Source organism: Giraffa tippelskirchi, chromosome 10 (genome assembly GCF_054371585.1).
Source record: "Giraffa tippelskirchi isolate mGirTip1 chromosome 10, T2T-mGirTip1v1.2.pri, whole genome shotgun sequence".
Taxonomy (NCBI): Eukaryota; Metazoa; Chordata; class Mammalia; order Artiodactyla; family Giraffidae; genus Giraffa; species Giraffa tippelskirchi.
In genome coordinates, this window is record NC_137284.1 from 110,943,292 (window position 1) to 110,955,046 (window position 11,755).

Consider the following 11,755-nt stretch of genomic DNA (forward strand, 5'->3'; position numbering starts at 1 on the left):
TGTCAATGCCTGGGCCCCATCCCAACCTATAAAAGCAGAAGCTCTGGGCGGGGCCTGGCATCACTGCATTTATTGTCCTTGTTTTGTTTTTTTAATACAGTTTTTAGCTTTTTATTTCAAATTTACAGAATACTTGGAAGAATGATCCAAAGAATACACATATAGTTGCCCACATTTCCCAATTATTTACATTTTCGCCTCATTTGGTACATTGTTCTCTTTACCACTGTATATGTATTTATGAGTGCATGTGTATTTCTGAAGCACCTGAAAATAAGTTTGAGATATGGTGCCCCTGTAGCCCTAAATATTACTCCATAAGAACAAGACTCCACAGTGAAGTCATCAAAATCAGCAAGTTGAACCTTGATACAGAGCTATTATTTAATTTGGCCTCCACATAGGAATTTCAATTGTCCCAATAGGCATAGTGTTAGTCTCTCAGTCATGTCAGACTCTTTGTGACCCCATGGACTGTAGCCCAGGCGTCTCCACTGCCCATGGAATTCTCCAGGCAAGAATGCTGGAGTGAGTTGCCTTTCCCTTCTCCAGGGGAATCTTCCCAACCCAAGGATTGAGCTTGGGTCTCCTGTATTGCAGGCAGACCCTCTACGGTCTGAGCCAACAGGGAGGTCTCCAGTAGGCACGGTGCCTGGTAAAAGCTCCCGGGGAGTTAGAAGATGCGGGCAGGGCTGGAAAGCCTGGTGGGGATGCGATCTACCCACCCTATTCAGTGCTCTGGCCACAACCACCACCAAGACCCGCTCCTCCCTTTCTCAGTTCCTCTCACCCTGGAGCAGGGAGCTCCAGCCCTGGCAAAAGTGGCCTACTGGTGAAAGGCATTAACCCCTTCTCTGGGGGCAGAGTCTGGGCTCTGGCTGCCTAGGCAGAAGCCGCTGCCCGGCACCGCTATAAATAACCTGGAGGGGGCGGGCCGTGGGGCGGTGTCCCTGCGGGCGGGGGAGGCGGGAGATACCCCCAGTGCCCAGGGCCATACCTTGGCCGCCCCGGCACGTTGGGGAGGGAGGGGTCCACTCTGCTCTGGCCGGTAGCGGAGCAGGGTGGGAGGCGCGGGCGGCGGGCGGGGCGGGACGGCCGCGCTGGGAGGTGCGCTCCTGTCCGCGGCCGCAGAAGGCATGGGGGGTCCCGCGGGGCCCCCACGCCTCCTCCACGTCCCGCACCGTGTCCTCTGTCTGCTCTGCCTCCTCCCGCCGCTGCTTAAAGTAAGTGTGGGGGGTGGGGTGGGGGCGCTGTTCTCAGGGTGGGGGTGCTGGAAGCTGGAGCTCTGAGCTCTCCTGACTGCGAGGCGGGGGGGGGGGGGGCGGGGGGGGGCTCACTGCTTAGTTACTGGGCTTAGTTTCACTCAGCCCTGTTAGGAGATGGATGGAAGAGGTCTTAGGGCTTGGTGGCTGGGATGGAGTTGGGGATCCCTGCATCCGGTGATGGGATGAAGATGTCCTGCCTAAACGAGGGGGAAGGGGAGGGAGATGAAACTCTTAATACCAGCTAGGATGGGACTTCGCAGCCCTTGTGGATGAGCAGAACGTGCAGGGAGACGCCCTAGTGTCTAGGACATGCCCTTTCCTCAGGTCCAGGAATTGCTAGTCTCTGTCCACTCTGTCCCCTCCTCCGTGGATTGCACTCCCTCTCCCTTGTAGGAGCCTCAAATCCCTTCCTCACCCCATCCCAGTTCTGGTCCTTCTCCACAAGGGATCCCCAGAGAGCTGTCCCCTGTCTCCTGCAGGCAGGCCAGTCCCCACCCTCGTCTCAGTGCCTGAAACCAGGCGGCCCTCAGTATCAAATGAGCAATGGAGCAAAGGGGTCACCTGGGGGAACCAACCTTGTCAAGCACTTCTCAAAGTGCTGTGAGTATCCCCCCATGCCCAAAGCTGTGGGTGTGTGCACTGGCCAGAGTCAGGGTCTGCAGGTGGGAGCAGGGGGTGTTGAGATGGAGAGGAGCTGCGCAGAAAGAGCTGAAGAAATGGGGGTGAGGTTGGGAGGGAGTGATACCCAGAAATGGATGTGGGAGGAATTGATCTCTAACTCTTTCCTCATTTTACAGATGGGGAAACAGAGGTTCAGAGAGGGAGGGCCACACTTTTCATGAAGAACCACAACATTAAAAGTGTTCAAGGCCATGCAGGGCAAGGGTCAGAGCCAGGATGGAGGTCAGGAGGTCTGGTCCCATCCCCATATGTCACAGAGGACTCCTTGAGCATCCACTGTCTGTGGCAAAGTGGTTTTGCCGACGGACCTGATCAAATCCCCTGCCTTGCTGATTAGTCTGTCACCTTGAGCAGGCTACTCACGTTTCCCCTCAGTTTCCTCTTGGGTAAAATGAGGATGGTTTTGATACTTAATGAATAAGGTTGTCATGAGGAATGGTTGTGATAATACGGGTAAAGCTCTGAGCACCGTGCCTGGCACAGAGTCAGCACTCAGTAAATATAGCTGGGGTTTTGTACCAGGTACCTGAGATGAAGATATGAGGGACCTTGCCCTTCCAGGGGGTCTGGTCAGGTGGAAGAGAGGATGGGGCACCGTGCCAAGGTGTGGTCAGTGCCCCAGTAGGCAGATAGCCCCCGGACCTGCCAGGTCCTTTTAACAACATTGCAGGGAGGGGTGGAGGCTGTGAAGTAGATCCACTACCACCCACAACCCTTCATTCCCACTCCTGATGTCTTGGGCTCTGAGCTCTTTTGTCCCCTAGCACTTGTTCCCTGGGTGGGTACCTTCCAAGAGAGCTGGTGTTAGGACCAGGATTGCCTTTTGGCCCTGCCCCTCTGGGAGCCATGATGCCAACTGCGCAAGCTGGTTAGATGGAGAGGGTTGCTGGTTGCTGCCCCAGACTACAGCCCAGGTGGAGGAGTCTGTGGGAGGTTACCCTGGGTCCCAGAGACGACAGGACCAGGAACCTCAGAGGCAAGAGTCTGCTCTCCCCTTAGAGTCCACCCAGGCCCTGCCCCTAGCCTCCTGGATGGTCCGAGACTAGAGACTAGTTATCCACCCAAAGTTATCATTGTATAACTGCTAAAGAGCACTGTGGTCTCTCTAGCCCCAAAGAGCAGTCTTCTCTGCTCTGGGTCTTCGTGGTAATGCTATTTATTTCTGGATCCTTTTCCAACTATTCTATTTCTGTTGTCTATGAAAAGAGAGTAAGTGACCTGGAGCAGGTGGTGGGGAAGTAAGGGAAACCAGGAGGGACCTGACCTCCAGCCCTCTCATTTATTCAGTAATACTTTATTCAACCAGTATTTAAGGAGGATCATGCGTGGTAAAGACACAAGGGTGAAAACATCAGCCTTTATCCTATGAAGTTGATAGCCTAGAGCAGACATGAGCAGGAAGAAAATATGGTGAAGAATTAATTGTGTTTACTACCTGGTCATAGGAACTGATGGCTCAGCGAGTAAAGAATTGCCTGCAATGCAGGAGACACCAGAGACTCGGGTTCGTTCCCTGGCTCGGGAAGATCTCCTGGAGGAGGAAATGGCAACCCACTCCAGTATTCTTGCCTGGAGAATCCCATAGACAGAGGAGCCTGCTGGGTGACAGTCCAAAGGGTCTCAAAGAGTCTGATATGACTGAGCGACTAAGCACACACATGGGAGTTAAGAACAAGTATATGCAGATATAAGAGCCTCTGCCAGAACTGGGAAGAGATCTAGTGGGAGGTGGGCAGGATGGCAGGGGTGGAGATGGAGTGGTCCTAGATGAGGGCTGAGAAAAGAGCAAGCTAGAGGGAAGGCTCCAGGGTCCCAACCCTGAGAAGAGATGGTATGAGGCTCCAGGGAGCATGGTGGTCCTGGTGAGACCTGATTTCTATCCCTGGGAAACTCAGGGCTCGCTGAGCTGGGGGGGAGCCTGATCTCACAATTGCAATTGTAAAAGTTCCAGCAGGCAGTTGAGTAGTGAAGACACCCTGGGCCAGCCCCGACTGCAAGGGCCTGGAGGAGCCAAGCCTTGACTCTGGTGCTACCGGAGCCTGAGCTCTGGTAGAGCTGGTAGAGCACTGGAATAGCTCTGGTGGTACTCTGCCCTCTGAGCCCTTGAGAAGCTACTTTGAAAGCAGTGCTGAAATCATGCAGCCTTCTTGGGCGCCAGGCGCCATGCCAAGCCCTTTACTAAAACACTGGGAAGGTGGGAACATTTATTTACAGACAGAAATGGAGGTCAAGTAAGGCTAAGGAATATGGTGCTGGATTCCAAAATCCTTGATTAAAACTGCCTCGCCCTCTGTGGCACACTGGTAAAGAATCCGCCTGCCAACGAGGGAGACACAAGTTCGATCCCTGGGTCAGAAAGAATCCCTGAAGAAGGAAGTGACAACACACTCCAGTATTCCTGCCTGGAGAATCCCATGAAGGAGGAGCTTGGCAGGCTACAATCCATGGGGTCGCAAAAAGTCGGACACGACTTAGCGACTAAACAACAGCAACATCTCCCTCTGTGAAGACCCCAAGAGTCTTATCTGGGCCCAGATCCTCAGACATCTGGGCAACAAGACACTCCCTCAGGACCTCAAAACAACTTTTCTTTCTTCCTGTGGGGTCATCTGTCCCAAGAAGGCTCAGCAAAGAGGGAAAACCTAGAGTCCAGAAGCCTGGACCCTCCCTAACCTGCACAGGCCTCCCCAAGACCAAGGCCAGGGCCCTGCGCCCCCCAAACCCCCCATACCCAGGGTCTACAGGGTGGGGGTGGGGAAACTCAGAGGCCATTTACCAGAACCTAATTCATCTAATAACTCTTCCCCCAAATTCAAATACTCTCTGAGTGTTTTCTAACCTAATCAGCTAATTTAGTCTCTCCATTTTTGCCATTTTGTTGATGTTTTAGTATGTTTTTAAAAAACCAATTTGTCTGAGGGCAAGGCCCATTTAATTTCATATTCCTAGTCAGTCTCAGATTTGCAGCACTTTATGAATTACGGGGCTATTCTATATTCTCTTAACTGTCATTTTCTACTTTATCTAATTTTAAGCGTTTTTAGGACTCCTCAGTCAGTTTGTCTCAGGTCATTGTATCCAAAATTCTATTTTTTTAAGATGTCGTTGCAAATCTTCCAGATGGAGGGGTATATTATTCCATAAGCTTATTTTGTTTATTCTCTTTAGCATCTGCACTGGGCTTACCACGTGCTTGATAACTGTTCTAAGCCCTGACACACATTACTGCTTTTAAGCTTCACAACCACCGTGGGGCATAAGACCACCATTTACTCCCATTTGACAGATGAGAAGGCTGAGGCAAGTTCACGTGGTCAATCATCTACTGGTAGTAGGGCCAGGATTCAAAGGAGATAGACTGACTGCAGATTCAGTTCTGTTAATGAAAATGTAAGATATTCAGATACAAAAACAATCAGAAAAGGGTGACTCTTAGGCAAACTGACATTAGATGAGTTGATCATTAAGAGATCATTTTAGGCCTCGTGACCTGTTATGAGACCTCTTCCTGCAGTTCCTGCCTTCCCTCCCTCGCCCCACCCTCTGTATCCCTCCCTGCTGGTCCCTCGGACATCTGTGTGCCAAACTCTGGGAGTGACACAGGACAGGGAAGAGGGACAGAGGTGAGAGGGCGCCACGGGCTTTCAGAGACGAGGGAGAACCCTTGGCAAGGAGAGGCCTGGAAGTTTCTCCAGGCAAGCTGGTGGTCTGGATGGGAGAGTGGGACATCTTGGGCAGAGGGACCTGCGGGAACACGCGGGGAAGGGAGATCTGGCTGGAAGGCTGCTGTGGACTCCTGGGGTCTTCACTCAGAGGTCTGGGCAGCTGATTTTTTAGAACAGAGCACCCTCCAGAAAGCCTGCCCTGATACTCCAGAAAATAATCACCTACTTCATTCGTTTGACTGCCAGTCCCTCAGCCTCTGCCTCGGGCAGCCTCAGCTCCAGTATGGCCTCCCCTGTGTCTGCTCAGGGCCCAGACTCAGCCTCCTCTCCCCCACCTTTCTTCCCTCTCTTCTGCTCCTCTGTCTCCCCCTGTTCTTCCTCTTCTCCTCTCCCCTTTCTTCCCTCTCTCCTCCTTCCTTCCTCCCCTGTCCCCCAGCGCCCCCCTCTCCTCCTTCTTCCCCGGGACAGGGCCTGAGTTTCTCCTGCCTCTATTCCTAGCTCAGGCTCAATGAAACCGGTTAATGAAAGAGAACCCTGGGGAGGATGCCTCCCCCTCCCAGAGGAGTCCTCTCTGACCTTGGGCAGAGAGGGAGGAGGCAGAGTGGGAGCTCACCCTGTTCCCCTCCAGTTACCGGCAGCTTGGCTGCAGGACCTGTGGTCCCAAATCTCCCAGGCTTAGACCAGTGGCTAATTTTAGAGGAAGCCTTCTCACCAAGCCAGGAGGGAGCACTAGGCTGGGCCAGACCCCCTGGCTCCAGGGAGGTGGCACCTTTCAAGCCCGCCTGGCCCCTGGGGCACAGGTTCTGCCTGGACAGGGCCCAAGGGTGGAGAAAGAGCAGCTGGCATCTTGGCTTCAACCCGCTGCCTCCTCCCCCTGCCAGGGCAATTCCCTTGCCCTCATCTAACGTGAGAGCTTCCGACTCCAGACTCAGCGAGGCTGGAACTAGGACCCCAGCCATTCTCACAGGGAGAATTCAGAAAGAAGCCTGCCTGGCAAGCAGGAAAACCCCAGAGCCTGAGCTCCCAGAACTGGGGGTCAGGATACCACTCTACCTGGTGGAGGGGGCCGTGGTCTCATCTACACATTTATTGAGCACCTGCTGTGTGCCAAGCTCTGGACTGGGAACTGTGACCTGGATGTGAGTCAAACAGACATGGGCCCTGAGGTCAGGCAGCCTGTGGCTTCATGGGACAGAACTGAGGTGTAAGTACAACTCTCTGCTGCTGTAACAGCCAAGAGCTGATCAGTACAGAAGCCCAAGTTGTCCCCCACACAAGAGATAAAGGGGTCTTCAGGGGACTCAGAGTCAGTTCCAGAAGCCAGACTTCTTGTCTCTCTTGAGCACAGCCCTGCCCAACTGACTGGGTCTGCCTCCTCTCCTGCTATGACCTAGCTTTCTGCCTGAAGCCCCCCACTCCAGTGGTGAGAGCAGCTTCTTACTCACCCTGTTTGGAGCCAGGGTCCTCCCAGCATCCGTGGACCACAGGCCTTCACCTTCTTACCCAGCTCTTTCGTGTGTTTCTGGCCAACTGTTAACCTACTAGACTGTCTGTCCAATCCTGCCTCTGCCCCTTACTGACTCATTATGTGGCCTTGAGCGGTGACTTCACCACTCTGGGCCTCAGTTGCCTGTCCTGTAAAATGGGATCATTACAGAGACCTCAGTGGCAGTTGTGAGGATTAAATGCGCTTCATCTAGCACATAGGAAAAGCTGACTACACATCAAAGAAGCCTCTTTCCAACCCTCTGTTCTCTTTTTAAATTTTTGTTTATTTTTGGCTGCATTGGTCTTCATTGCTGGGGTGGTTTTTCTCTAGCTGCAGTGAGCGTAGGCTAGTCTCTCGTTGCTCTGTGCCGGCTTCTCATCGCGGTGGCTTCTCTTGTTGCAGAGCATGGGTTCTAGGGCAGGAAGGCTTCAGCAGTTGTGGTCTGTGGGCCTAAGTGCCCCATAGCATGTGTAATCTTCCTGGGCCAGGGATTGAACCTGTGCCCCCTGCATTGGCCGGCAGATTCTTAACCGCCAGACCACCAGGGAAGTTCTGCCCTCTTAATAGCATCCCTAGACCAGAAGCTTGCTGCTTCCTGAGCAGGTCCTGTGCTTCCTTGCCTCTCCACCTTTGCTTGCTCAACTCCTGCCCCTAGAATTTCTTTCTGCTCCTCTTACCCTCCCTCCTCCCTTGGACTCGACTTCCATGCCCAGTTTCCTCACCCAGCATCCACTGAGCACTGCTGAGCAGTGAGCCCTGTGAGGGAGGTGCAGATGTACTTTCAGTGGCCACTGTCTGTGGAAGGGGGGCTGCTGAGAGCTAAGGGGGAGCTGCACTGGCTGGAGAGCTTGGAAGGTGGAACACAGGGTTTCCAGGAAATTTTTCTAGAGGAGAAGGGCTTGATCCAGGCCATGGGGCTCCCTCTAATGGGGTTTGAACCCTCTATCTCTGAGCTCTCTAACTAGACCCCTCCTAGAGTCCATGACAAGGGCTACCATGGAACATGTGCCTTCTATGTGCCAGCTCTTGACATTCAGTAATTTGTTTAATGCACACCAAGCCCCAGGGGGGCTGTATTATCCTCATTTCAAAGGAGGAGGCCAAGACTCAAGGAAGTTAAATAACTTGGCCAGGGCCGCAGAGCTGAGGAGCAGCAACCCCAGAGCCCTGAATGTGGGCGTGTTCGCAGTCTGCCGCCTCTGAGAGCTCATCACCCAGCCCTTGGAGGTATTTATTCGTGGTGGTGTCTCTGCTTTCCCCGGCCCACTGTGTGCTTTCTGAGGGCACCAGTCTCTTCTTCCTCCTCCCTGCCCACCTACCGCTCACCACCAACCGCAGCAGCAGCTGTGTCCAAAACAGGCACCTCCAGGGTATGCTGCAGGTTTGAGCTGAGTCAGACCCACCCAGCCAGCCCCTTGAAGAGAATGAATGTCTTTGCCAGCTTATTGGACCAGCGAAGAAGGAGAGGGAGCCCAGATCTGGGAGTTATTCCAAACCCTTTCCTATCCGCTCGCCATTTTGCCCACGCTTGAACAGCACACATCGATACTGAGCGCAGCGGCTGTGCCCCCTGCTTTGCTCAGCGAGAAGACTCAGCTGTGGCCTCAGATCACAGCGACTGATACAAGGACAGCCCCCCAGTACCTGAGTCCCCCTGGAGGATGTTCTGCGTCCCTCTCCGTGAACTCAGCACCACGTGTTCAGACTCCCACCTAAAGTTGAACATGAGATGCCTGAGTGACTGGGCCATAGTGTGCCTTTACGGGCTTTGAGAGAAGGAGCTTGCATCTAAGATGCAAAATCTGGTTGGTCAGAGTCCACCATCAATGCCGAGTGCCTCTGCATTGAGCATTGCTTTTCCAATGACCTCCAGAGGCTGGTGGCTTCCTAGAAACTCACCCCATCCCCCAAATAAACTGTTACCAGCTGCTTCTCAAACAAAGAGAAGGGGGTTGGAAAGGGGTAATGGGTCAGGCCTAGGATCCGCAATTTCCCCAGACCAGTTGAGGGTGGGACACCAGAATTCTTCTTGGAGGATCTTGAGACCCAGAGTGTCCCTCCCCAGCCCACCTCACCCCTGGCAGGTGGCTCTCTGGGCAGCTGGGCCTTCCTGATGCCCAAAAAGCTGACATTGGGTAGCTCCTGGCATCCCTGGGATATGTGAACAACAGGACCATGGCCCCCAGTGATTGTCCTGCAAGCCAAGTGGCTAGAGCCCCTGGCCAATGGCTCAGGAAGCTCCTTAGAGCACACACACACTATATGCATATTATTCACATACACAAGCACACACCCTACACAGACATATACATGCCCCGCACACATACTCCTTATGAACACTAACCTCACACACAGGACTTCTGCTCCCCAGCAGTTCCTTCTGCCCTTAGCCCTATGGAGACAGCTGACAGCACCCAGGAGCAATGAGTGCTTGTAGGTGCTGGCCGTGCCTCCCTCGCTCTCCCATCTGACCAAGCGGGGTCATTAATTAGGAGCTCCAGGCCGGAGTGGTGAGGGTGAGCGTGGCCTCCAGCCCCAGCACAGGAAATGGACTAAGCCTGATGTGAGGAACGTGATGTTTGAGGGCTATCGGGCTCTGGTTCTGGGAATATTGTAGGGCAAACATTGACCCAGCTGCCAGGCAGGGAGCATCTGACAGGCAGGAGAGAGGGGAGGGGCTGCCCACTACAGGGGCAGTCCTTTCTAGAATCAGGAATATCAGTGTTGGGGTGGTGCAAAAGTCGTCTCATATACACACACGCAAGTGCACACTCTCATACACACTGGTCATAGGATAAGAACAGTGTTGGTCTTGGAAAGAATGGGAGACGATGGTTAGAACTGTAGAGGGCATTGATTTTGTTCAGTCTCACACCATGCATTTCCCACCGCTCTGTTTTTTGCACATGTGTTGTTGTCTATCTATGACACCACCCTATGACACCACCTCTATCCCAGCACTATCCTTATCAACTGGGCAAACCCCTGCTCAACCTTCAAAGCCCACATCAGTGTGACTTCCTCTGTAATGCTACCCCATTCCTTCTAAGCAAATTATAGACACTGTAACAAGTTGGTTATCTATCCTTCTTTCCTACCAGAAGATGGTCCCCTCGAGGACAAAGATAACCACATCTACTTTATCCCTCCATATCTAGCATTCTCTCATGACTTTTTCAGGAGATGTGATCCTGGGTGGTTTCTGTCTTTTGGATGGGATTGCCATTGTTACAATAACCATATTTTTTCCCAGGCAAGTCTCTACATTGGCACCATGGTCCCTTCCTTTTCCCCTACTCGTCCTTCTGGCTGCCCCCTACGTGCCACCTCTTCCAGGAAGCCTCCCCTGTCTTCCCAAGTTCAACTTAGGAGTCTTTCCCACATATTAACCTTTGTAATTGCCTGTTTAACTGTGTGACAGGGAAACAAAGTCAAACCATCCACTCTTCTCCCATCTCTCCTGAGCCTCCAAGTCTAGGGGGGCCCTACCTGACTTGGGACTACCCTGAAGACTCCCACTGTGTCCCTCAGCCAGGGCCTGACACACAGTTGGGGTTGTATAGTGTTTGCTGGGGGATTGAAGGGCTGGTGGACACCCCCACTCCAGCTTTGCCAACCGAAGAGCACAGGGCACATCCCATCCTGAGGAGGAAACCTTTAAGGGCTGAGGGATGGACAGAGCATGTTCTTCCCTGGGTCACCAAGCCTCACTAGACCACCTCTAAGGCCTTTTCAGGGTTCCAGGCCTGGCCAGGCTACTGGTCTGCTGTGTGGGGCCTTGAAATTTCCTCCTCTTTTTTTCTCTGTACAATATAGAGGAGTAAGGGACAGGACAGGGCAGGGCAGGGGGCTGGGAGGGGTAGACATATGCTGTTACTGTCTAGCTAGAGCCTGACCTTCATCCCTCTTGTCCTCTAGGTGGGGTCCAGCCAGGCACCCAGAGATCAGCCCATGTGGGCACTACTGGAGCAGTACTGCCACTCCATCAAGATCCTCGCTAACCTCTCAGGTATGCCAGCCCCCTGCCACCATCTGCAGCAGACCCTGGGAGATGAGGGCAAGCCTCTGGGCCTGGGAGAGAAGCGGGCCAAGCCAGGCTCAGCGGGTGGTAGATGGAGACTGGCTTCCAGGTCTGGGCCTTGGCTCTGTCCTTGGGCAGCCCCCTTCCCCACTGGGGGCACAGGTCACTGATGAAGAAGGGCTTGGCCGGGAATCCTCCTCCGCTCCCGGCTCCCTATGTCTATGCCTAAGGAAGTGGCTGGGCTGGCATTCAGGTGCCCAAGGAAGGGGCACCTCTCTGCTTCAAACTCCAGCAGAAGGTGTAAAATACATTCCCCGTTGCCGTGGCTACAGGTGTCACCTCCCGGTAAGAACCTGTGAAGTAGCAGCTGGGTCCCTGAGTTCTGACCCCTTAGAGTTTCCTGGCAGCTGATTCAGAGTCAGGGGCAGCCACTGCAGAGCTCAGAAGAGCCCTGGGTCTTCAAGGGCTCTGGAAAGACGTCCCCAAGGCTCCGCCCAATGTCCCAGCCTTCTCAGGGCTCCATCCACAGAGGCAGCAAGGAAGGAGGAGGGCTGCAGTGTCCCTGGGGTCTGGAGCTACTGCCAGAGCACAAGGAGACAAGAGTGCTGGTCAGAACTGGGACCTGGCACCAAAC

The 11,755-nt window shown here is 53.6% G+C and overlaps 1 protein-coding gene across 10 annotated transcripts in view; it reads left to right on the top strand.

The window, feature by feature from the left end:
- Positions 1-955: 955 nt before the first annotated feature.
- Positions 956-11,755, top strand: part of CRHR2 (corticotropin releasing hormone receptor 2) — a 45,409-nt gene continuing 34,609 nt past the window's right edge. For 7 of the 10 annotated variants that reach the window (XM_081534808.1, XM_081534815.1, XM_081534809.1 and 4 more), the window contains exons 1-2: positions 956-1,223; positions 11,019-11,109. In XM_081534808.1, the coding sequence (XP_081390934.1) occupies positions 1,137-1,223; positions 11,019-11,109 (178 nt within the window). In that variant the 5' untranslated portion in view covers positions 956-1,136. Of the gene's footprint in view, positions 1,230-11,018; positions 11,110-11,755 lie in introns of all 10 variants that reach the window. The other 3 variants (XM_081534812.1, XM_081534819.1, XM_081534813.1) reach the window with 3 other exon arrangements.